General features: G+C 33.5%; 4 protein-coding genes across 7 annotated transcripts; 1 reads left to right on the forward strand and 3 right to left on the reverse strand.

Moving 5' to 3' along the window:
- Nucleotides 1-1,520: 1,520 nt before the first annotated feature.
- Nucleotides 1,521-5,440, reverse strand: LOC108454342 (PTI1-like tyrosine-protein kinase 3). 2 transcript variants are annotated; one of them, XM_017752773.2, is made up of 8 exons: nucleotides 5,122-5,440; nucleotides 4,337-4,505; nucleotides 3,579-3,829; nucleotides 3,310-3,436; nucleotides 2,921-3,194; nucleotides 2,465-2,597; nucleotides 2,223-2,309; nucleotides 1,521-2,069 (listed from the first exon to the last, which is right to left on the reverse strand). In XM_017752773.2, exons 2-8 carry the CDS (start codon nucleotides 4,428-4,430, stop codon nucleotides 1,944-1,946), a joined length of 1,092 nt encoding a protein of 363 aa, XP_017608262.1. In that variant the 5' UTR covers nucleotides 4,431-4,505; nucleotides 5,122-5,440; the 3' UTR covers nucleotides 1,521-1,943. The 2 variants fall into 2 exon arrangements, with proteins under 2 accessions (XP_017608262.1, XP_052874878.1); XM_053018918.1 differs by lacking the exon at nucleotides 5,122-5,440 and adding an exon at nucleotides 4,773-5,055.
- A 1,482-nt stretch (nucleotides 5,441-6,922) lies between these two features.
- On the forward strand, nucleotides 6,923-11,111 carry LOC108454249 (uncharacterized). The gene is made up of 9 exons (XM_017752648.2): nucleotides 6,923-7,382; nucleotides 8,035-8,246; nucleotides 8,432-8,713; nucleotides 8,950-9,072; nucleotides 9,257-9,407; nucleotides 9,705-9,922; nucleotides 10,147-10,183; nucleotides 10,272-10,431; nucleotides 10,836-11,111. Exons 1-8 carry the CDS (start codon nucleotides 7,022-7,024, stop codon nucleotides 10,388-10,390), a joined length of 1,503 nt encoding a protein of 500 aa, XP_017608137.1. The 5' UTR covers nucleotides 6,923-7,021; the 3' UTR covers nucleotides 10,391-10,431; nucleotides 10,836-11,111.
- A 201-nt stretch (nucleotides 11,112-11,312) lies between these two features.
- Nucleotides 11,313-14,354, reverse strand: LOC108455804 (mitochondrial import inner membrane translocase subunit PAM16 like 2-like). Of its 3 annotated transcripts, none has more exons than XM_017754354.2 (4): nucleotides 14,121-14,354; nucleotides 12,460-12,547; nucleotides 11,893-12,026; nucleotides 11,313-11,801 (listed from the first exon to the last, which is right to left on the reverse strand). In XM_017754354.2, exons 1-4 carry the CDS (start codon nucleotides 14,121-14,123, stop codon nucleotides 11,673-11,675), a joined length of 354 nt encoding a protein of 117 aa, XP_017609843.1. In that variant the 5' UTR covers nucleotides 14,124-14,354; the 3' UTR covers nucleotides 11,313-11,672. The 3 variants fall into 3 exon arrangements, with proteins under 3 accessions (XP_017609843.1, XP_052875187.1, XP_052875186.1); XM_053019227.1 differs by lacking the exon at nucleotides 14,121-14,354 and adding an exon at nucleotides 13,701-13,900; XM_053019226.1 differs by lacking the exon at nucleotides 14,121-14,354 and adding an exon at nucleotides 13,690-13,712.
- A 1,429-nt stretch (nucleotides 14,355-15,783) lies between these two features.
- LOC108454137 (extensin-2-like) lies at nucleotides 15,784-19,922 on the reverse strand. Its single transcript, XM_017752476.2, has 3 exons — nucleotides 18,535-19,922; nucleotides 16,285-17,894; nucleotides 15,784-16,191 (listed from the first exon to the last, which is right to left on the reverse strand). The coding sequence occupies exons 1-2, from the start codon at nucleotides 19,799-19,801 to the stop codon at nucleotides 16,321-16,323; spliced, it is 2,841 nt and encodes a 946-aa protein (XP_017607965.1). The 5' UTR covers nucleotides 19,802-19,922; the 3' UTR covers nucleotides 15,784-16,191; nucleotides 16,285-16,320.
- Between the last annotated feature and the right edge of the window lie 2,673 nt (nucleotides 19,923-22,595).

Consider the following 22,595-nt stretch of genomic DNA (forward strand, 5'->3'; position numbering starts at 1 on the left):
AGCCCTCAATGTTTACATATTTTTGTCATTTTGACCTTAATTCTAAAAATTTCAACAAATTCATCCTCAAAATTACATATTTATATAAATGTTGTGGGATAAATTTGTTAAATTAGGAACAATTTGATAGAATATGTAAATTTTGAAGGCTAAATTTACTATTATACTGATAAAAATCATGTACAATTGATGGTAACATTAACGATGTGATTAATTGTCCTTAGTTGCTCACTTTTAAAATTGATAGTGATTAAATTGCTCTGATTCCTTTGAGAGGGACCAAGTTACTCAATTTCGAAAATGAAAGAGATTGAGAAGTCTTTTTACCAAATAATTTTATATGAATTCAACTTTAATAATAATAATAAATTAGATTTAATTATAAAAAAATGATAAATTTTTTGAATGGTAAAATGATCAACATGTCAAGTAAGGTCCGCCCAATAATGATCTAGAGCTTGAATTTTGTTTAACCAGGAGGAAGCTCGACCTAATCAACCTATGAACAACTCTTGTCTTAAGTAAGATTCGATTTATTTTATTTAAGGTCAAATTCTGCTATCGGTCTTTTTATTATGAATATATTTCAGATTTAATTTTTGTGCTCTAATTTAATAAATTCTAGTCACTATATTTTATGGAAAATTCAATTTTGACTTGAACAATAGTTAATAAATCCGTTAGGTCAAATTCATTATTAATCTTGTATTATATGTATAGTATTGATTTAGTCATTGTTTTTCAATTTGATCACTTTTAATTTTTAGCTTTTCAAAATTTAAAACATGAGTCTTGATTTTAACAATAGGTGTTAAATCTATTAATTAAAATGACATGGACGATAATTTAAAAATACATAAATTTTTAAGGATATTGAGTTTTTATGAGTCGAATCGGATCATGAATAAATTAGTATGATATATCTAATCCAAATTATCAATAACTTAATAATAGTTTGTAATAGTATCATAATCTACCATGACTAATCTGCAATTTTAGTAGAATAACTAAAATTGTAAAGGATATAAAGACTAGTTTGAGATATATATATATATATATATATTTCAAACCCTTTTAAATATTAAATAACCTCTGAACCTATTAGTATGACATTTACAAATAAATCTGATGCTTCTATATATATTAAATTAAGAAATCTAGGTTACATGGATGTAAAATCAATTTATTTTTAACTTTTGTGAAAGTAAAAATTTAATGTTGGCCTAGGTAAGGATGAAAAGCCTGATTTGTCTTACGAAATTTTCCATTATTCTAGGTTAATTTACATTTCGAGTCATAAAAAGTTATAATTTGATGATTAATATTTTTAAATTAATTTTAAAGAATTTAAATAAAAATATTAAATTTGAAGAAGAATTCAAACAAAACAACCCTTTTTATATAAAGAGTCGAGTCTTTAGTGGCCTAAGCCTAGTTTTATTATTATTATTTTCATGTTTTCAATTAATTTTCTTATATTTATATCAGAATTATTCATTTTGGATTGAAGTTATCAAATATTGATTTAAACAATCTTATTACTATGAATAATATTAATTAACCTTAAAGAATGGTTGAGCCAAATATATCAGACATGTAATCCAACTCACAAAATCAAACATTTTTACATAAAAGATTTACATATGTATTAACTTAAACATCACAAAAGCACAAAATCCAAGCAAACTATACTCATGTAACATTTATATTCGCCATACAACGCAAATCCCTCATTCAACTCGAAAAACTTCAGCATCAGGGGTCCGGAAACTAGCGACAGTCGAACTCAACCCTACGCGTCGATGTCGTATTTGAAAAGTTGGAAAGAAATACGAATAAAATATTTAGTGATCTGATGAAATCCGCAGACCAAGGATACTAAAAACTGTGTATAGGTTACTGGAATTTCGATAAAAGGTGAAGAAACCGGGCTCATCTGAGTTTTAAGACTCGGGTGCTGGTGCTGGAGCAGGAGCCTTCAATAGTGGTTGGAGAGCCTTAACAACAATGCTCATGTTGGGGCGGAACTCAGCTTCGTATTGCACGCATAATGCTGCCACAGCTGCCAACTGCAGCAACAAAATGTAACGTAAACAGTTAACAGCTAGTTCAGTGTGGCTGTTACATGTCTTCCGGTGTTCAAACACCAAAAACCTGGAAACATATTTAAGTTACAAAATTAAACCATTGCAAGTTAAGCAGACACGGGAGGAGAGACGCACCTTGGCAACTCCTTTAGGAGGATACTCTCCCTTCAGTTTTGGATCTACACATTGTTTAACTTTATCTTCACTCAGTCTTGGAGTAGCCTAAATAGTGATAAAGAAATGCTGGTGAATTAGTCAAATTTAAAGCGAATTGGAAAGACCAAGCACTATATAAATGAAACAAAAACGTGCCACTCATTCTAGTCTAGATAAAGAAAAGGAAGATGATTGACAGAAAGAAGAAAGTATCAGCTCACCCAGGTAACGAGACTTTGCTGTCCACGCGGCATTGTGTGGTCGACAGGTTTCCTCCCGGTCAAAAGCTCTAGAAGGACAACCCCAAAACTGTAGACATCACTCTTCTGTGTCAACTGTCCAGTCATTGCATACCTGGAAAAGAATTGGAGCCATAATTCATTAAAATCATACATTATATGTGCAACACATTCAGAAAAAATTACACACTTCTGCGAATTCAAGCCTGTAATTATTTACATACAGCTATCGAACTGTAGATGCCTGCCTATCTATTACAAAAGAGGCAGGAAAGAACATAGAAAGCCTAAATAGTGGGGTACCATTTGGGGAAACTTGTGCATGATTTCCTAGATGTTTTCCGAGAATGGAATCAAACATAATCAGCCACATGCAAGAAGATAATCACTGGTTGGTTCATAGAAAAGGATAACATAAAAAGAGCTTAGAAAGCATACTCTGGAGCATGATAGCCAAAGGTCCCCAAAACTCGAGTAGAATGAAGACGAGCAGCCATGTCAGGAGACTGGTTTGAGAGGTTAAAATCGGCAATTTTCGCTTTGAAATCTTCAAAGAGAAGGACATTGCTAGATCTGATATCTCGGTGTATAATAGAGGGTTGAACCTTCTCATGCAAGTATTCCAAGCCCCTTGCTGCATCAACTGCAATTCTTACCCGTTGCATCCAGTCAAGCACGGGACCTGGTTGTGCCCCTTGAACTCCCTTCCTTCCTAGAGTCGCCAAAAAGAAAGAAGTCAACCAAATCGTGTCTATTTTGTATGACAAGATATTGCCTGAAAAATCTCTATCAGGAACTAATAATGCAAATATGATGACTTCACAAACCATGCAATACGTCATGTAGTGATCCCATTGTAGCAAACTCATATGCAAGCATGCGGAGATTTCCTTCAACACAGTAACCTTGCAACTCGACAAAATTGTCATGCTTTAATCTTGAAACCATTGAAACCTAAACAAAGAAAAATTGTAAAGTTGAAGTGCTATGAAAAAAAGGGGAAGCACATGACACTGTCGCAACATAAATTTGCATTATCAATAAAAATTACAAAAATATAATTGGAAAAGACCGTTCTGTCAAATTGCTCACACACCTGGGTCAAAAACTCGACATTTGATTCAGCATCGGAGGAGTCAAGCTTTTTCACAGCAACAGCTTTTCCATTGTCCAAGTTTGCATAATAAACTCTTCCATATGAACCCTCACCAATCAAAGCCTTTGATCCGAAATTGTCAGTCTTTTCTTTCAATTCTTCCAATGATAATGCAGGCACTTCGATAGGTGGTGCTGATTTTTGCACTTCGGCCTTGGGAGGGGCTGCCGCCTTTGAGTTCTTTTGATTCCCTGAAAGCACATAACATCATCAATGACAAATTATAGAAAGAACACAAGCATGCAAAAGGGACCAAAAAAGATAATAATTGAATAACTGAGCATTAATAAGAAAATTTTTAGTAAAGAACCTTTGTCAGAGACACTCATATTTTAAATATCAACATTAGAATATCACACAGTATATGCCATACGTCTTAAGTTTTATTCCAACACTAAGATTTAAACTGAAAAAGAAAGACAACCCAAAATAGTCTTCTTATATTAGCAAGTAAAAGCCAAATCCCTCCCTCCCCAACACGCACAAAGGTAATTATTTTCCAAATTCAAATAATAAGAGAAATATTTCAGAAGTTATTTTTCTCTCGTGCCTTTCCCTCCTAAGAGCACAGGCTATGCAAAAAACAAACATAAAGCCTAATACATGCTCAAGAAGGACTAGAATTCAAAAGTTTCCATCATGAAAATTAAATGAACAGAAAATTAGAATTACCAAATCAAGTTAGAATCAAAGCATACCTTCTGTATTATAGTTGGGGCTCCTCAAGTGCTCATTTTCATGTGATTGGTAAGTATCCTCAACCAGACACGAACAGCAAAGCCATCGACGCATTCTTGTTCGTTTCTTCAAATACAAATTGTCGGAATTTTCTAGTCGAACAAAGTAGCCAGTAGGAGGTGCCTGTCCCTGCATAATGTTTTACAAACTCATTCATGGTCCCATTAACAGTGTAGACTTAAATTAAATTATGCTAAATGAAACAAATATATACGAAGAATCCAACATTGTAAGACTAAAGTTCCAATGTCAGTAAACAACATACTTAAATTAAAAACATACAATTAAGAAAAAAACACTAAAAGAGGTTCAACATGAGGTGGATTTTCAATCAAATTTACATCTTTAACATTCAAATTCATATAAACTAAAGAAAAAAAAACCATTAAGCATTACCATCAGTCCTTGCCTCTGGTACCTATCTTCCATTAGGCAAATAACAGAGAAATTAAATATCAAAATACAAACAAATAAAAAATTAAATGAAAGCCCAGAAATATTAAGCCCACAGTCTGAAATGGGTCGATGAGAATTCAAAAAAGAAATCAAAGACTCAAAAGATAAACGAAATTCTTGAACTTTTAGTTGACAAAAACGAGGAATGAAAAGGGTAATAATTATAGTCGAAGAAAACAGCAGAGACAGATAAGCACACGGAAAGAACAGCAGATTCAAAACCGAAAGAAAAGGATTAAAATAGATGAAAATTTGAAAAACAAAAAATGGATTTCTACTATAATAATACCTGGCTTTTCTTCTCTCTAACTTTTTAATTGTTGAAAAATCAGCACTCCTTCTGTTCTAGAATTTGTTGTTAGTTTTTTCTTTTTCTATTTTTTCGATTTTGTGAAGAAGGATTTAGTAAGAAACAGAGACAGAGAGATGTACAGAGTAACAGAAATTGGCAAGAGTCTTGATGATTTTTGAAGAGTTTTTCTTTTTTAGCTTAATTCAAAAGGGAAAATGAAAAAGAAAACATAAAATGTGACAAGAGAGGCAACGTGGGGACAAAGAAAAAGGAAAAAAGGGAAATATTCCTCTCATTGGGGATGGTTTTTTTCATTAAAATATATTTATAAATTTAAATTAGGATTATTATTTAATGTAAGTAGAGTTTCTTTAATTATACAAAGGAATTAAAAATGTATCTATTATAGCGGATTGAGTTGCATACGCATTCTTGCCAATGCAAGAGAATCATAACAACATTTTTGTTTAGTGAGATTGAAATTAATTTGTAAATTTTACAGTAATAAAAATATAATTTTATTATTTTAATAATTTATATTTTGTAAGTTTTAAAAGATGAAATTAATTTTTATAATTTTGAGGTTAAAATATAATTTTATATTTATTAATTTTAAATTTTAAATATTTTAATTTTTTTTATTTTAAGAGGTTGAGAGCGTTACTAGCCCTCGTAACTATGCCCTTAAGGACTTGAGTTCTAATAAGAAGATGTAATAAAATTATTAAAAAGGTTATCTACCATAACTAGATTACAGTTTAATTATTAAAATTATTATTTTATAAAATAATAAATTTTGGGTGTTTTATGTTTTTATATAAAATTTTCTATAATTATTAAAGCAATAAATAAATATTTTAAAGAATTTTTAATATTTTAATTATAGATGAGATTTAAATCGTTGTCCATCTTCATCATTTTAACTAATAGTAGATTTAGATAGGCGGTGTATTTACTTGCGGTTAATTCTAAAATAATAATAACGGTAAAATTAGATACTATAACAATACTATCAATTGAGACAAAAAAAAATAAGTTAAACACATCGCTCTGCACCCACTGCCCATCCAAACCCTCCTTAAATAACTAAAATCTCTTTTTTTTATATTTTTTATAAATTTATTATATTTTTATCTAAATTATGTCATAGTCTAATATTATTTATTAATGTCATCGACTTGTTTCGGCTAAGGAATATGAGTTGAAAAATAATTAAATTTAATATTTATTATTCAGTTAAATAGTATTAAAAATTCTAAAATACACGTATATCTGTCGAAAGTATAAGATGTTATAATAAATAATAAAATTTATTGAAACAAATTAATAATAACACCGAAATGTATGTACAATATTAAAATAAAAATAAATAAAATTTAAACATGCAAATATATCATATCAAATACTTAAATGCATTATAATTATTTATTATAATGTTGTTATCAATCTTAAATTAGTATTTGATCAATAATATTATCAATATTATGTAATAATGAATGCACGATAAAATTAAAATGTGTATATTATATTAAAATAAAATTTTAATTTATTAGTTAAGTTAATATTTTATTGGTATAAATGACATTAATCCTAATCCTATATATTTTTATTAATTTTTATAAGGAAATAAAAATTTAAAATAATTTAAAATAATATAATTTATTATAGCAAATCAATTTTTAAAGTGTCATCGTTTATATCTAAATTAACTAAATATATAAAATAAAATTTATTAAACCAATATTTTGCCAAGTAGGCCAATACTCAAATAGTCATAAAAAATTATTATTTTTGGTAATGAAAATTTCTTGACTATAAACGGCCTTTTCAATTTTTCATCACCAAAACTTAAAAGTAGGGTCACCAAAAACAAGCAAAGAGAGTGTGACAGAGTTTAATGAACTTCAACCTTCAAAGCATGAACCCATCATCATCATTTGTGGCTACCAGAGATCAAGCTCTCTCTGTTTTCAACCACCCTTTCTCACAATCTCACTCTTTCCTTGTTTCTAATTTCAAAAATGGCTCCCTTCCATCTCCCATCAATACCCACACAAGAAGGCCAAAGACTCACACTTTGTTTACCACTCCTAAGCGATTCCAACCCATCACTGGTTGTTTAGGTGAGAGGAATACACCTGCAAAGGCACTTAGACAGATTCTGGAATCGCCTGGTGCTCACCAAGGCCCTGCTTGTTTCGATGGTCTCAGTGCTAAGCTTGTTGAAAGAGCTGGCTTTCAGTATTGTTTCACCAGTGGTACCTTCTCTTTCCTTTGCTTTCTTTTCCATTTTTTTTCATCGATTTAGGAATTTCAAGATGTGGGTTTTCTTCAGTTGGACTTGTTGGATCTAAAAGCTTCAATTTTTCTGTTTGTTTGTGATTTGGGTTTCTTCGAATTTTGATGGTCCTTGCAAGTTTTGCTTTGAGTTGATAATCCCAAGACTTGTTCTTTGTATTGAGTTTCTATGGTTGAATGGTTCTTTAAAATTGGATTTTCCCCCTTTTAATCTGTTATTGTTGTTCCATTACAATTTTCTAAAGTGACAAATGCAATCTTCTGTGAATTTGTCAGTAGTTTGTGCTAACTGATCATTTCATTGATGCTGATTGTTTCTTCATCCAAGGCATTTTGTTTTACTTATGAATCCAGATGTTAGTTTCATTGGACTTGGACCATATATGAATTCATAAGGTTTTATACAGTCAAAAGTTTGTGATTACTACAGTTTTGGTCTTTCTATTCTTCCTACATGTTGCCTTTTCATTTTACAACACTATTTCTTATATAAGTTTGATGCATTTCCAATATCAAAATCTGAAATGTATTAGTTTAAACGATTTTTGCTATCCCATTGCTGAACTGTTTTGAGATGGTATGCATAATAACGTCCTTTGCTGTCATCATTAGGATTTTCCATTTCTGCCGCTCGCCTGGGACTACCAGATACTGGATTTATTTCTTATGGAGAAATGGTGGATCAGGGGCAACAAATTACTCAGGCTGTATCAATTCCTGTCATCGGAGATGGTGACAATGGATACGGAAATGCGATGAATGTGAAGAGAACTGTTAAAGGATATATAAGAGCCGGCTTTGCCGGGATCATTCTTGAAGATCAGGTTCATGTTCTGAATAAAAAAGTCATTTTTTGAAGTTTTTTTGTTGCTGTATTGACATTTCACAAACACTGTACTGCCGTAAACAATGTTATGGTATTCTAAGCAGTTTCTTTTTAGTCTTTGAATTGCTTATTTGGTTTTGTTCATATTTTGAGGCTCGGATTTTTATCAAACTTCACTGTTAGGTGTCCCCAAAAGCTTGTGGACATACACAAGGCCGGAAGGTGGTTTCCAGAGAGGAAGCTGTCATGAGAATTAAAGCAGCAGTTGACGCTCGCAAAGAGAGTGGTTCCGACATTGTTATTGTGGCACGAACAGATTCTCGTCAAGCACTGTCTTTAGAGGAGTCACTCTGGAGATCAAGAGCTTTTGCTGATGCCGGAGCAGATGTCCTTTTTATTGATGCACTAGCTTCTAAAGAAGAGATGAAAGCTTTCTGTGAAGTTTCTCCATTAGTTCCAAAAATGGTATCTATAAGCATCATTTGCATTATAGATTTATTGCATGATAAATTGGATGCCGAGGGAACGTAATGCTTATTCAGTGCTATGCCAGTAGCTTTCTCTTGTTGCTTAAATGTTTGAAAATTTAACATCTCTATTGGCTTTTCGATATGAATTTTCTTGGTATTTGTCAGTAGCATGGGACTTCTATATGACAATTGCTTGTATTTAACATGCACTTGAACTACGCTTGTAAGTAGGCTAATATGCTTGAAGGTGGGGGGAAAACACCAATACTAACACCGCTTGAACTTGAAGAAATTGGATATAAACTTGTGGCATATCCGCTTTCCTTGATCGGGGTATCCATCCGAGCAATGCAGGTTATGTATCTTCACTTGATTCATGTCTACGAAAGCTCACTTAATCTTGTGTAATATCCGTAGTCTTACATCTACGGTACAAAAGTTCTAATTTCTTGTGATTCCCACGATACGGATATTTAGTCACAATTTAATTGTTAATACAATGTCGCTTCTCAAAGGCCAACTTCTACAAAATTTGCAGGATTCACTGACTGCTCTCAAAGGTGGTCGTATTCCACCTCCAGGAAGCATGCCATCCTTTGAAGAAATCAAGGAAATCTTAGGTTTCAATAGTTACTATGAAGATGAAAAAAGATATGCTACCAGCAAGTATCAACTATATGCTGACAGAGGTGGGTGGGATTTAGTACTTAAAACCTATATTACCATGACTTAGTGTGAGTGTTCGATAAGGGATGTCTGCCCGACATGGGCATTTTCAATTTTTTTCGATGTTTCTTAAATGTATTTGGATTTTGGAGGGTCTTTGGTCAGTTGTACCCCTAAAACCATGATAGGATGTCAGACCTTTTGTATTTGTCCTACCTTCTTTGTTGGTATGAGTTGTATGGTATCGCCAATTTGGACTCCCAAATTAATGAATATTGTTGCCGTGTCTTCCTAATCCAATAAACATGGTTTCTGTTCAGAGGGCAGTAATGCGTACAGTATACAAAGGGTTCGAGATGACTCGGAACAAAGAGGTCAAAGTCCTCAAGATCCAGTTGTTGAGGTGATAACTCCTGATGTATACACTAAATATGGTGCAGATGGTTCAAGGGATCCTTTTTCTGGAATCTGGTCTCGGACATTGAGAATCAAGATTACTGGAAGAGATGGATTTGAGAAACTTGATGTTAGAGTTCCAGTAAGTCTTCTGCTTTGAGCAAAGATGCCTTATTATTTAGTTAGCGTATCCATCTGTTAACTGAAAATGCGCATACTTGTGTTGGATGCATATCAAAGTCCGACCAGAGTTTGAAGAACATAGATATAGTTGATATTCTTTAGTCTCTTTTTTTTTTCGAAAAATGTCTTTTTATCAAAATGATGAGAGCCTTTTTCTTGTTACCTTTTTCTGTTTTTCCCCAGGCTGGGTTTTTGGAAGGAATCACAAATATCGTTCCAGGTATATTTTTGTTTAACGATGTAAATTCACCATGACAAAGTTTTCTTGAAAAGATTTAGGGTAAGGGCTTGATTTCTGTTCTCGACAGCTTTGGGTGGTGTAAACCTCAAGGCATTGTTGGACGATGCTGCTGAGGAAGTAGGGGGGAAGGTATTGTTGGATTTTAACGACACAATGGGTGATCGAATTCAAGTCTTTCTTGAGTGAAACCCGATTGTGATCAAGCCTTCAGGAGTCCAAACTCGAAGGTACCTTCTAACCTTATTTGCTTTAATGGTTTGTTAGGCCTGAGATAGAGAAGTATTAATTGTTAACCAAACCTTTCAACAATGGATCGCTAGGCCGGAAATCAATAAGTGTTATTTCTTAGTCGGAACTTCGTCTGATCTTTGCTCTGCTGAGGCTGCAGGTGTAGGCTGGGAATGCCAATATAAAATGGTAGAAAAATAATAAAGAAAACTAAACATAAGATGTGAGTGTTTGATTCGAGTACTCATGTTTGATCCGAATCCGAGTAACATAGCTCCAAGCCCAGATAGAGTTATGTTCTCTTTATGCTTAATGTCTCAAAAAGTGAGCCGAATCAACAAGTTTAAGACTCGAATTCAAACTGTTTCCATATTTGCTATTGACACTTCAACTTCTTTCGCAGGTAGTTTTTGGGAGAAATGCGGATGGGATCGCAGAGGTGGCGAGCAGAAAACTAGTAGATTCGCACCATAGTTTAAAGCCTTCCTTAGAATCATCAAGTTTTCGAAAATACTTTAGGAACAAATACAAACTGATCAAACCATAGTTTCTTTATAACATCAAAATAAAAGGCATGCAAGTTATAAGAACATCTTATGGTATCCAATGATGTAAAGTACACTTAAGTTTGATGCAAATTGGTTCTCATTAACGATTCCATTTTTTTATGAGCCCAAAATTTTAATACAATTGGTTTATGCAATTTAGTAGTTTAAAGTTTGAATTTAATCATTTCAATTCCTGTTAAGCTACAATTCGACTTATGAAAATATAAAAATAAAGAAAATCTAATATTTTCCTGGATAATTTGAGCCAATCCAAATCGACCAACAATATTATTTAAAAATAAATAATGAACAAGTCTACTTCATAATTGAAATTATTGAAGAAAAATACATGAATATTTAATCAAATTCAAGCTCTTGGTATCTTTACATGAAGTTTCTTACATACTTTTTATCAGTGCCTCAAGTTTCAACTAATCTACTGTGTATTTAATTAACAATGAGCACGACGGTTTATGAAAACCTTAGTTATTATTTGCAACCACTCAACTAATTTAACATCAAGGACACAAAATTTGAATGAATCAGTGTTTGAAGTTTGAACCCAGGAATGGGAGGAGCAGGATGGGCTGTGCATATGATTTAAATCTTTGAAACCATTTTCGTAGGACAAGAATTAGTCCACAAGCGGGCATCTGTATGTGAAATGAGCAAACCTGGACAAATCCTCATCCTCAACTAGGAGGAGTGCCTTCTCCTTTGGCTCGATAGATGGCTTCTAAGCACTCTTTAGCCCTATGAACCTTTGACTGAAGGTAGAAGCTCTCGACCTTTGCGTTCTTCTCGAATAAGACATCATATTTCTGCAATAAAGTAACAGGAGAAGTTTTAAAGGTTATTCAAGATGAAAGCAACAGAAGAGGGGAAAGAAAAAATGATACATGAAATACTAGCCTTCATTATCTCCTCCCAAGCAGTATCCTTGCTTACACCAAGTATCTGCCTCGCTTCTTGCTCTGTCATGACTTTGCCAGCTCTACGGGCAGCATTTTGTAGTGTCTCATGAGTAACACCGGATTTGGCAGCATCTGCGATGAACTTACTGTTCAGAAGATTGATACATATGAAGCAAACACACGCCACTATAAAAATATTACTAATCATCTCATTATTGCTCATGGTTATAGCTAAAGCCTAAGCACATCTTATTACAAAAGAATGCTGTTGTTGGGCATATATTTTTTTTTGATAAGAAAAAGTGGGTATATACACTCATTAGCAAACAACATATGCATGTATGTGTATATATATATATATATATATCAGTGTATGTCGAAAACGAGAATAAGATTTGATTTAGTTCATTATGAAAATATCCCAATAAGCAGCGTCTGCCACAATGATTATAGCAGACAACTGTACTATTTTTAAGATAATATCTTCGTAACAATCTATAAAAACAAGTCTACTTTTCAAGTAAAGTAGAAACACAATATAACAGTAGTGAAATAATGAACTAACTTGCAAGTGCTTGCCGGTATGCCTGAACAACTGCACGAGCCAAAATACCCGAGCCCATTACGATTAAGTTGGCAAGAATCTTTGCAGCCTACAAAAAAGGATATATGGATAAGAGAAAAAAGAGTGATAATATTAATAAAGCAAAAGAGTATAATGAGAAAATATATATATATATATAAGAATTTTACAGTCATCCATAGCTACAATCTCTCTGATCTATATCCTTATCAGAAAGAGGACACTATTTCAAATCTGGGAATTCTGGAAATTGGAATCAGAACAAAAAGGCAACGAAGGCAGCTCAACAAAGCTGACTGCAAACAGTTCAATGTTACCTAGAGGTGATTCTATAATTTAAAGTTGCATTTCATGGTTAAATCTAAGGTATTAAAAGAATCACTTTTTACCATCAATCAATATGTTCTATAATTATTAGGGCCAAAGAATTGAAAAGAAAATCACTTAAGACATCCTGGCTTGGAATGCCATGTTACTCAAACGTGAGAGTGAGGTGTCAGATTTGGGCACGTGTCCCACACAAGCATGTTCAATTTTTTCCATGAATTTAGAAAATGCTTGGAGGGCCATACCACCAATTTCCGTGAATAAGTTGGACATGGGTACTTCAAGGAAAAAGAAGAGTAGACGCAACAGAGTTGGAATGAATATCTTGACATTATACTAAAAGGTCCTCATCTTACTCGATGGCTTATAATGTCAAAATTAACATAACTAGGAATGAACTTGTATAGCATGGTCATTGGCCACTTATTTTTAATCTCGGTACAACAATGATATTATCATGGTCATTCTAAAAGTTATGGACTTTAATGCTCAAATTGCTGTTTCGGAAAAACAAGGCACCGCACAAGGCCTAAGTAACTAGACGCATTTAACATCAAAACCTATATGAAGCATAGAATTAAATATGCAAGTTTAGATTAATTTCCTCACATCTATCACAACCAAAAAATTAGCTAAAGAAACATAAAGTTACAATCATTAGCAAGACTCGTTCTAGAATTGATATACAATTTACATTCTTAGGTCTTAACATTAAAATCAATATGAATTTAGGCTCATTTCCCTCCAATCTATCACAACCAAAATATGCTCAAGAAACCAAGATTCGATAAATGAAAAATCTACAATAAACTCTTGTAATAGAAGCAATCAAGCCCTATAATATCAATATTAAGAAAAAAAGATTAAGAGATAGAGGTGTTGAACCATGACGCAACTTAAACCAACTTCACCAAAGGATTCAAATTTTAGGTCCACCAAGAATAAGAATCAAAACCTTTTCAAATTACATTAGCTGCTTGCAAAAAAAAAAAAACCAACTTTATATTGATCCTAAAAGATAGTAAAAAGTTGAACCAGATCAAGTTAACCTAAAATTTGAAACATTATGTCTAAAGGTTGTTAAAATATTAACCAATATATGGATGCCGATTACCAAAACCTAAATTACCTAAAAACTTCACAAGCCACCTAAACCATCCATATTAGCATTTAGAAAGTTTTTTTTTTATTACTTTTTCATTTAATTACTATCCCCCAGCTTATTCTAATTTAATTTAAAACTAATCGTAATAAATAAAAAATTCATGCAATTGAATTGAGAAACAAAACTAGAGAAGGTTAAACAGAAAACGTACCATGGCGGATCAAAATTCGATTCGATTAATGATTACGATGACAGAACACGTTTCTTGCTAACCCAAAAGATAAAATTAAAAATTTGATTGAAACAATTTCTAAAATGAATACAGAGGTGAGAGAGTTCGAGAAAATGAAGGAAAATGAGAAATATTGTTTTTGAGCAGCGTTATATATATATTGATTGGAGAAGAAGCAAAATTATGAGACTTCAAAAATTTAAGATCTCCAATGACAATAGGAAATTTCCAATTTTCTTTAAAGAAAAAGTCCAAAATACTTTTGGGCTATCTTGTACTCATAGTTAGGAAATAAACCCAAAAAAGATTTGAGCTTAAAGGCAATTTAGGAAAAAAAGGAATCCAATAATGACATTCCGGCCCAATAAAGCCCAAAATTATAGATACAAAAGAATGCAAAAGGTCAAATTTTGCTATTAGTCCTAATACTATATGTATGTTGCATGTTTAGTCCCTATACTCCAATCGGTCAACTTTAGTCTAAGACATTTTGAATTCTAAAATTTCAGTCTTGATTGAAACAGTAGTAGTTAAATCCATTAGGTCAAATTATATATTTAGTCCCATGATATGTGCATATGTAAATGAAGGCATACTTTTTCAAATGTTATTTTGTGCACTAAACTGGTCATGAGTTATTTCCTTAAAGCAACAACCAAATAAATTGATTTAGTTCCCCAGCGGAGCCATTCGACTTACCATAACGATTTTATGCTTGATCATTTATTGGGTTGTGGTTTTGCTCGAGGTTGATAACTAAGCTTTTTGCTATGTCGATAATAATTGTTTTCAGCGAGTCTACGAAAAAGATTCTTTGCATCGAGGTGATTACTCACTTTAATGGTTTGTCTTATATCGGTGATCAATGATGGAGGTCTGATTCAAGTGTTGGCTCAAAACCCCGAAGTTCAGTTACCTCTTAAAACTAAAAAGGAAAAAGAAGTCGTAACCAGTGACGTGTTTGACGTTTTGCCGCAGAGAGATTCTCACAAATTTCTTTAAGACCTACAAGTAGCTACAGCTGTAGCTAGCTATTTCTTTTTGCCATTTGGCTATTTCATGCATGAATGCACAATCATAATCCATCTTAATGTAATTGGATCTTTCAAATAAAAATACAAGTGACAAAAGAGTATTGATCTTTTCTTTGACCATGTTTTTTTCATCCTGGTCCTCATCAATTATGTGAGCCGCGCCCCTGTGAATTAATAGTGCAAAAGGAAAAAAATAGAAAAATTCAAGGATTGAATTGTTAATTATATTAAAAATTATAAGTGTATATAAAATCATTTTAGTATAAGTGGGGTAAGGTATAAATTACTGGCTAAAAGCATAATTAAGGCATATGAAATAGCTTCAAGTTTGCCATATGTGCAATAGACTTGCTTTCTCATTTCACTTTCATATGATATTTTATTCTTCTTTTTTCCCTTTCTCATAACTTTAAGTGTTGAAAATATATGTTATTTTATTAGGAGTTTGATAAGAGACATTTAAATTTTCAATATGAGAAATACAAATTATTTGTCATTAAATAATTGAAAATTATTTTATTGAAATTTAAATTACGACGGATAATACTGAAAAATGAAATATACAATATTAATTTCATCGTACCATTAATATTTAAATTTAAGATTTATTCTATATATTTTATGAAAAAATTCTTTTATTAGCTAACAATTCGGGTGCAAATAGTACAAGAAAGTCTCACAAAATCACAAATGCATGCCCACAATAAATAGAAACGCTTACACAGAAAGTGCACAATTAAATTAGGTGAAAACCAATATAATTATAGATGTTATTGAACGATAATTAAACAGCCACTAGGAAAGTTTCCAATCAAGCTTTCTTCCCCAGCCACTTGAACAAATTAAGAGAATGTGTAAGATGGCCACCAAAGAATTGGAAGCAATATGGCTTGGACTATCGAAATCGTAGCTCCCAAATGCAATGTCCAAACTCTTATTCAATGGACTTGAAAATCTTTCATGACCAAATTTTCTCTCCTTGGTGCCTTTTTTTATTCTTTTTGAGAAACTAGAACCTGAAATTTTAATTTAAACAAAAAATTTAGAATATTAAATTAATTGTTAGATAATCACTAGTTAACTATAGGTTTGACTAAAATTTTACTTACATGAACCTTGCGATTTTGTGGTTGATATTTCTAGACTCAATAGTGAGTTGGCGGTGGAGGAGAAGCGTAAATATAGGCTGGAGGTGGAGGTGATTTCACTGGTGGGGGAGGTGAGTGATAGTAGTATCGGGGAGGGGGTGAAGAGGATGGAGGAGGTGGGGACTTGTAATAGTAGGGTGGTGGTGGAGAGTGGACTGGTGGTGGTGGAGAAGGTGATGGGGGAGGTGGAGATTTGTAGTAGTATGGTGGTGGTGGTGATGGAGATGGAGGTGGTGGAGATTTGTAGTAGTAGGGAGGAGGAGGAGATGGTGATGGGGGAGGAGGAGATTTGTAGTAGTATGGTAGTGGTGGCGATGGACTTGGAGGAGGTGGGGATTTGTAGTAGTATGGTGGCGGTGGTGATGGTGATGGTGGAGGAGGGGAGTTGTAGTGGTAAGCTGGTGCTGGAACCTTCACTGGAGGTGGTGGTGATTTGTAATAGTATGGTGGTGGAGGGGAATAGACTGGTGGTGGTGGGGACTTGTAATAGTATGGTGGTGGGGGAGATGGAGAAGGAGGAGGTGGTGATTTGTAGTAGTATGGTGGTGGAGGAGAATGAATTGGTGGTGGTGGAGATTTGTAATAGTATGGTGGTGGTGGAGAGTGGACTGGTGGTGGTGGAGATTTGTAGTAGTATGGTGGTGGTGGAGAGTGGACTGGTGGTGGTGGGGACTTGTAGTAGTAAGGTGGAGGTGGAGATGGCGACGGTGGAGGAGGGGATTTGTAATAGTATGAAGGTGGTGGTAATGGAGATGGAGATGGAGGTGGTGGGGATTTGTAGTAGTAAGGAGGAGGAAGAGATGATGATGGTGGAGGAGGGGAGTTGTAATGGTAGGTTGGTGCAGGGGCCTTCACTGGAGGTGGTGGTGATTGGTAGTAGTATGGCGGTGGAGGAGATGGTGAAGGAGGTGGAGGTGATTTGTAGTAGTATGGTGGAGGTGGTGAAGGAGAAGGTGGTGGTGGAGACTTGTAATAATATGGTGGAGGTGGTGAAGGAGAAGGTGGTGGTGGAGACTTGTAATAATATGGTTGGGGTGGAGAGTGGACTGGTGGGGGTGGAGATTTGTAGTAGTATGGTGGAGGTGGTGGTGACTTGTAAACATAGGTAGGGCTTGGTGGTGGTGGTGACTTATAAACATAAGTGGGGCTTGGTGGTGGCGGGGACTTATAATAGTATGGTGGAGGAGGTGGTGACTTGTAAACATAAGTAGGCGATGGTGGTGGTGGAGAGGTATAATAGTAAGGAGCTGGAGTAGGCTTTGGCTTTGGCTTCTCACACTCTTTGGGGGTCCTTGGAGCATAGGCAAATGGCTTAGCCTTGAGCACAAACTCATACTTGTCCTTGGACTTCACCGCGAGCATGGCACCCTTGTTGCCCCCATGAAGACTGGTAGCAATGTTGCAAGATGAACCCTTGGGTGGGGCATGAAGCTTGGCCTTGCATGCCTCAGCTCCATATTTGGCATAGTTAAATCCTTCAACTGTGATGCTAAATTTTCCATTGATTTTGGTTTTTCCGTAAGCTGTGATCTCCTTTTCTCCAACCTTGCAAGTCACTTCCACAACAGCATCTGCTCCATGTGAAATAATCAAAGTCAATCACCATATTTAGCATCAATTTGTTGCGAAATGTCAACCAAATTCTGTACCATGTATATACTATATTTTTCTTATGTACCGAAAAAGCAAGCATATTTAGCTTTTCATGTGTCTATATCCTGCCAAATGGGATGACAGAAACGGTAAATCAACCAAGTTTTATTATTTTAATAGGAAAATTATGATCTGATTATAAGATTTCCATTCAAAATTCTTCACTTAATTATTTAATCTAACAAGCAGGCTTGTCATTGCTTAATTAAATACAATTACAAAAGAAATAAATAGACAAGGACTTTGTTTTCTTGCTTAACCTTATTTTTTTTCTTTAAATTTATTTTTTCTTTTAATTTAATTTATTTCGGTAAATATATATACATATTGATTCCTTAAAATTATTACAATATTTACATGGTTTAAATTAAAATATTAAATATATAAAATTTTAACTTCTAGAGCACATGATATATGATGGGGTTTCGCGAAAATCTACAAGTAAATTTAAAAGAAAAAAAAAAAGCTAATTTACATGCAAATGTAAAATAATATATATATTAACAGATGAATCAAAGTTGGACATTTAAAAATTGGAAATGTATGAGAAAATTGTACCTTTGAGATGTTTCTTGTTGTGCGATTTTACTGGATAGCTCCAGTCATAGCACCTGTAGCAGTAAACTTTACCAACGACCTTGACTATGAGTGGGTGGGGGTGGGGGTGAGGGGCGGGATGATATGGAGTTGGAGGAGGTGGAGATTTGTAGTAGTATGGTGGAGAGACATAATGCGGAGGAGGTGGCGGAGACTTATAGTAGTAAGGTGGTGGAGATGGTGAAGGTGGTGGTGGAGACTTGTAGTAGTAAGGAGGTGGTGGAGATGGTGATGGTGGTGGGGGAGACTTGTAATAGTATGGTGGTGGGGGAGACTTCACTGGAGGTGGTGGCGACTTGTAGTAGTAAGGTGGTGGTGGAGATGGTGAGGGTGGTGGTGGAGATTTGTAGTAGTAAGTAGGTGGTGGAGATGGTGATGGTGGTGGTGGAGACTTATAATAGTAAGGTGGGGGTGGTGAAGGAGAAGGTGGAGGAGGAGACTTATAGTAGTATGGTGGTGGGGGAGACTTCACTGGAGGTGGTGGGGACTTGTAGTAGTAAGGTGGTGGTGGGGAAGGAGATAGAGGTGGCGGGGATTTGTAGTAGTAAGGAGGAGGTGGTGATGGGGACGGTGGTGGTGGAGACTTGTAGTAATATGGAGGAAGTGGAGATGGAGATGGAGGAGGTGGGGACTTGTAGTAGTATGGAGGAGGTGGGGAAGGAGATGGAGGTGGTGGGGATTTGTAGTAATAAGGAGGAGGTGGTGACGGGGACGGAGGTGGTGGAGACTTATAGTAATATGGAGGAGGTGGGGATAGGGACGGAGGTGGTGGAGACTTGTAGTAGTACGGGGGAGGTGGTGATGGGGATAGTGGTGGTGGAGACTTGTAGTAGTATAGAGGAGGTGGTGACGGGGATGGTGGTGGAGGAGACTTATAATAGTATGGAGGAGGAGGTGATGGAGACGGTGGTGGTGGAGATTTATAGTGGTATGGAGGGTTCAGTACTTCATGTTTCGATGGAGGTGGTGGTGACTTATACACATAAGGTGGTGGTGGAGAAGGCGAAGGAGATGGTGGAGATTTATACACGTATGGTGGTGGGGGAGATAGAGAAGGTGGTGGAGGTGACTTATACTCATAAGGTGGTGGAGGAGGTGAAGAGTATACATAACTATCAGCCGACACGGCACCTACATTACTCGCAACAGCAACGACAACAACAACCAAAGCCACCAACATTTGGGACCAAAACCGACCCCTGGCGGGGTCGCCCCAAGGAGCAGTCATTAATGGTCACTCAAAAACACCACCCTCGGTGGCCAATGTGGTGTAGATTACTAGACTACTCTCCCTGTTTGTAAGGGAAGGAAAAGGAAGGGAAAGGGAAAGAGAGAAAGATTTGGTTAAAGCCAACATGAAATGAAAACTGTATATATAGTTGAAAATAGTTGTTGATAAAGAGCTGTCACTAATAGACTAATTCAATGGATTTTATTTTATTTTATTTTCACAAGCTGGCTTCTTAAAAAAATAAAATTTAGATCTTCATGATTTTAGGATTCCTACTATGAGCAGTCCACATATTATTTCCAACTACTCATTTAGTCTAAGATGTTATTATCTTTAATATCTTTCAAATCAATATCTTTTTATATTTACTACATTATTATTAAAAAATTATTAAAATCAAATTTATAAGGCTAAATTAATTTTTTTAAATATAATAAATATTTTATTATATTTTTATAACACACTCATCCAACCTCTCTGAAAACTACATTAATAAAATAACAAATGACTTCTCTCAATATAATATTTATATAATCTTTTATTACTTCACATTATGGAAAAATTCAACACTCCTTTTAAGAAGAAAGAAAACAAAGAGAGGCTGCCGCTTTGCTGGAAAAGTATTTAAATCTCTTCTAAAGTTTATTTATTAAATAAATTTTAAATTAAAAGACACATAATTATTATTTAATATTTTGTTTTTGTTATATTTGGCACTTTTTATTCAATAAGTTTCGATTAAAGTAATAAAAATCTAATACTTATTAAATTATTAAACTGTGTTATATTTTAATATAAGCATATATTAAATATAATGTAATTTTCCTTAATATATAAGTTTATTTCTAAAAACTATCATAAAATAAAATTACATTTTATTTTGTCTTCTCTTTTGCTCTTTATTTTTTAGTATTTTTTATTAGTATATTTTAAACTTATTTAATTCAATTGGGGATAAATCTTAAAATTGTACATAAAACTTGATGCAATATGCAATTTAATACATGATTTTTGATTTGTTGCAATTAGACACAAGAAACTTTATTGTGGTTCAAACATATATATGAAATTTTGATTGTGATTTAACTATACACATTTAAAGAAATAAATTCATCACTTTCTTTTCATATTAGATAAATATAATTATTTGTGTGTGCAATATATAGACATAAAATGGTGTCATATTGATAATTATTTTAGTGATTTGTGAAAGTCGAAACAAATAAAAATTTCATGTAGAACATTGTACATTTAACTAGAATTTATATATAATTTTGAAATGTATCCCTTTGATTATATATATTAACTTTGAGATTAATTCATTTTCTCATTATTTATGTGTTTCGTGTTTTAATAAATTTATTTTTCCATTAAATCCTTCTAAATAATGGTAATATATTAATTTTAAATAAAATTTTAATAAATTCATCTCAATGTTAATATATAAATGATTTAAGGGTTAGTATTTGGGTACACAAGTAGTCTTAAAAAATTATCATGCATCTTTTTTTAAATATTTACTATACCTCAATAGGACAGTTGTCAGCCCCCTAATCTTATTTATGGAGTCTAAAAACTATACATGAATCAAGCCAAAGCCCAAAATTAACTTGCCTCGGCTCGATTTGACAACCCATTTACTATTCATCTATTATAAATATTAAAAAATTGTATTATTATTTACAATTTCTATATTTAAATTTAAATTATTTAATTTAAATTGGGGTTGCAGTTGCTTGAGGTGTAAATTTTTTTATTTAAGTGAAGTTCGAAACGAATTGGGTTTATCAAATCAAGCAAGCCACCTAGATCATGACATATTTACTTGTAGTTAAATATATATATATATTTGAAAACCCAATTCAATTGTTAAAATTTCTAAGTTGATATAATACTTAAAACTAATCATAATTTATCTCAACTCTTAAATAAGAGGATAAACGTACTTCAACACGCTCGAACCCATATCCTCTTACATTAAAATAATAATAGTAAAAAAATAAATGAAATAAAAACAATGATAAAATTATATTTTTATTTAAAGGGGGTTATGTGATTTTCTTCAAAGGGTAAATGAGTATTTTTCAAATTATATGGATAGATGTATTCTACATCAAATCCAAAAGGTAAGTGTCTTATATTTATTATTATTATTTATGGAGAATCACAGCCCTTCGATCATGGTTTAATCAGTCTTATAACTTCCATTTAATTTTATAATCAAAGTGATCAAATTTCGGCCAAATGCTCTACAGACAATTCACACATAGCTTTTTAATTTGACCAATTAAAGCAAAGCTAATTATTAAGGAAGTAAATTCCAGAAACAGATATATAATTTACCCACAAGTTATTTTTTTATTATTAATGTTTTTATTATTATTATATTATTAATGTTTTTATAGCATACTCAAATGAATGCACGTCTATAGGCACCTTCCTTTCACCATTTGCAATACTTTACTTATTTAAAAAATAATTTACTATTTGTCCACATATTCCATTCCCAAATCGTTCCCTCAATTATATGGCAATGGCATGTGAAATTCAGTCAAGTCGTCTTATAGTAATTCACCGGATCGGGATAGACCAAAGGAATCCCAATAGACATTGGCTGTTTGGGTATGGTTGACATAGTGGGAGTGAAGCTGAACTTCATACTATTATAGATGATCTTCGATTGACATGAGAAAAAGTGATGCATTAATTAGTTATTGAGAGTGATAATAAAACGGCAATAAATTTAATACTAAAAAATAAAAGAGGGGATAACACTTGGATGGAGTTAGAA

The sequence above is a fragment of the Gossypium arboreum genome, chromosome 9 (genome assembly GCF_025698485.1).
Source record: "Gossypium arboreum isolate Shixiya-1 chromosome 9, ASM2569848v2, whole genome shotgun sequence".
Lineage (NCBI taxonomy): Eukaryota > Viridiplantae > Streptophyta > Magnoliopsida > Malvales > Malvaceae > Gossypium > Gossypium arboreum.

Coding starts and splice junctions, on each gene's coding strand:
- LOC108454249 (XM_017752648.2), top strand. CDS start 7,022: ATGAACTTCAACCTTCAAAGCATGAACCCATCATCATCATTTGTGGCT. Junction 8,714..8,949: donor CTCCATTAGTTCCAAAAATG/GTATCTATAAGC, acceptor GCTTGTAAGTAG/GCTAATATGCTTGAAGGTGG. Junction 10,184..10,271: donor AATCACAAATATCGTTCCAG/GTATATTTTTGT, acceptor TGTTCTCGACAG/CTTTGGGTGGTGTAAACCTC.
- LOC108454342 (XM_053018918.1), bottom strand. CDS start 4,805: ATGGAAGATAGGTACCAGAGGCAAGGACTGATG. Junction 3,830..4,336: donor CCCCAACTATAATACAGAAG/GTATGCTTTGAT, acceptor ATGTGCTTTCAG/GGAATCAAAAGAACTCAAAG. Junction 2,598..2,920: donor TTTGGCTATCATGCTCCAGA/GTATGCTTTCTA, acceptor ATTCTTTTCCAG/GTATGCAATGACTGGACAGT.
- LOC108455804 (XM_017754354.2), bottom strand. Junction 12,027..12,459: donor ATACCGGCAAGCACTTGCAA/GTTAGTTCATTA, acceptor AGTTCATCGCAG/ATGCTGCCAAATCCGGTGTT. Junction 11,802..11,892: donor CTTGGGAGGAGATAATGAAG/GCTAGTATTTCA, acceptor ACTTTATTGCAG/AAATATGATGTCTTATTCGA.
- LOC108454137 (XM_017752476.2), bottom strand. CDS start 19,801: ATGACTGCTCCTTGGGGCGACCCCGCCAGGGGTCGGTTTTGGTCCCAA. Junction 17,895..18,534: donor CAACAAGAAACATCTCAAAG/GTACAATTTTCT, acceptor CACATGGAGCAG/ATGCTGTTGTGGAAGTGACT.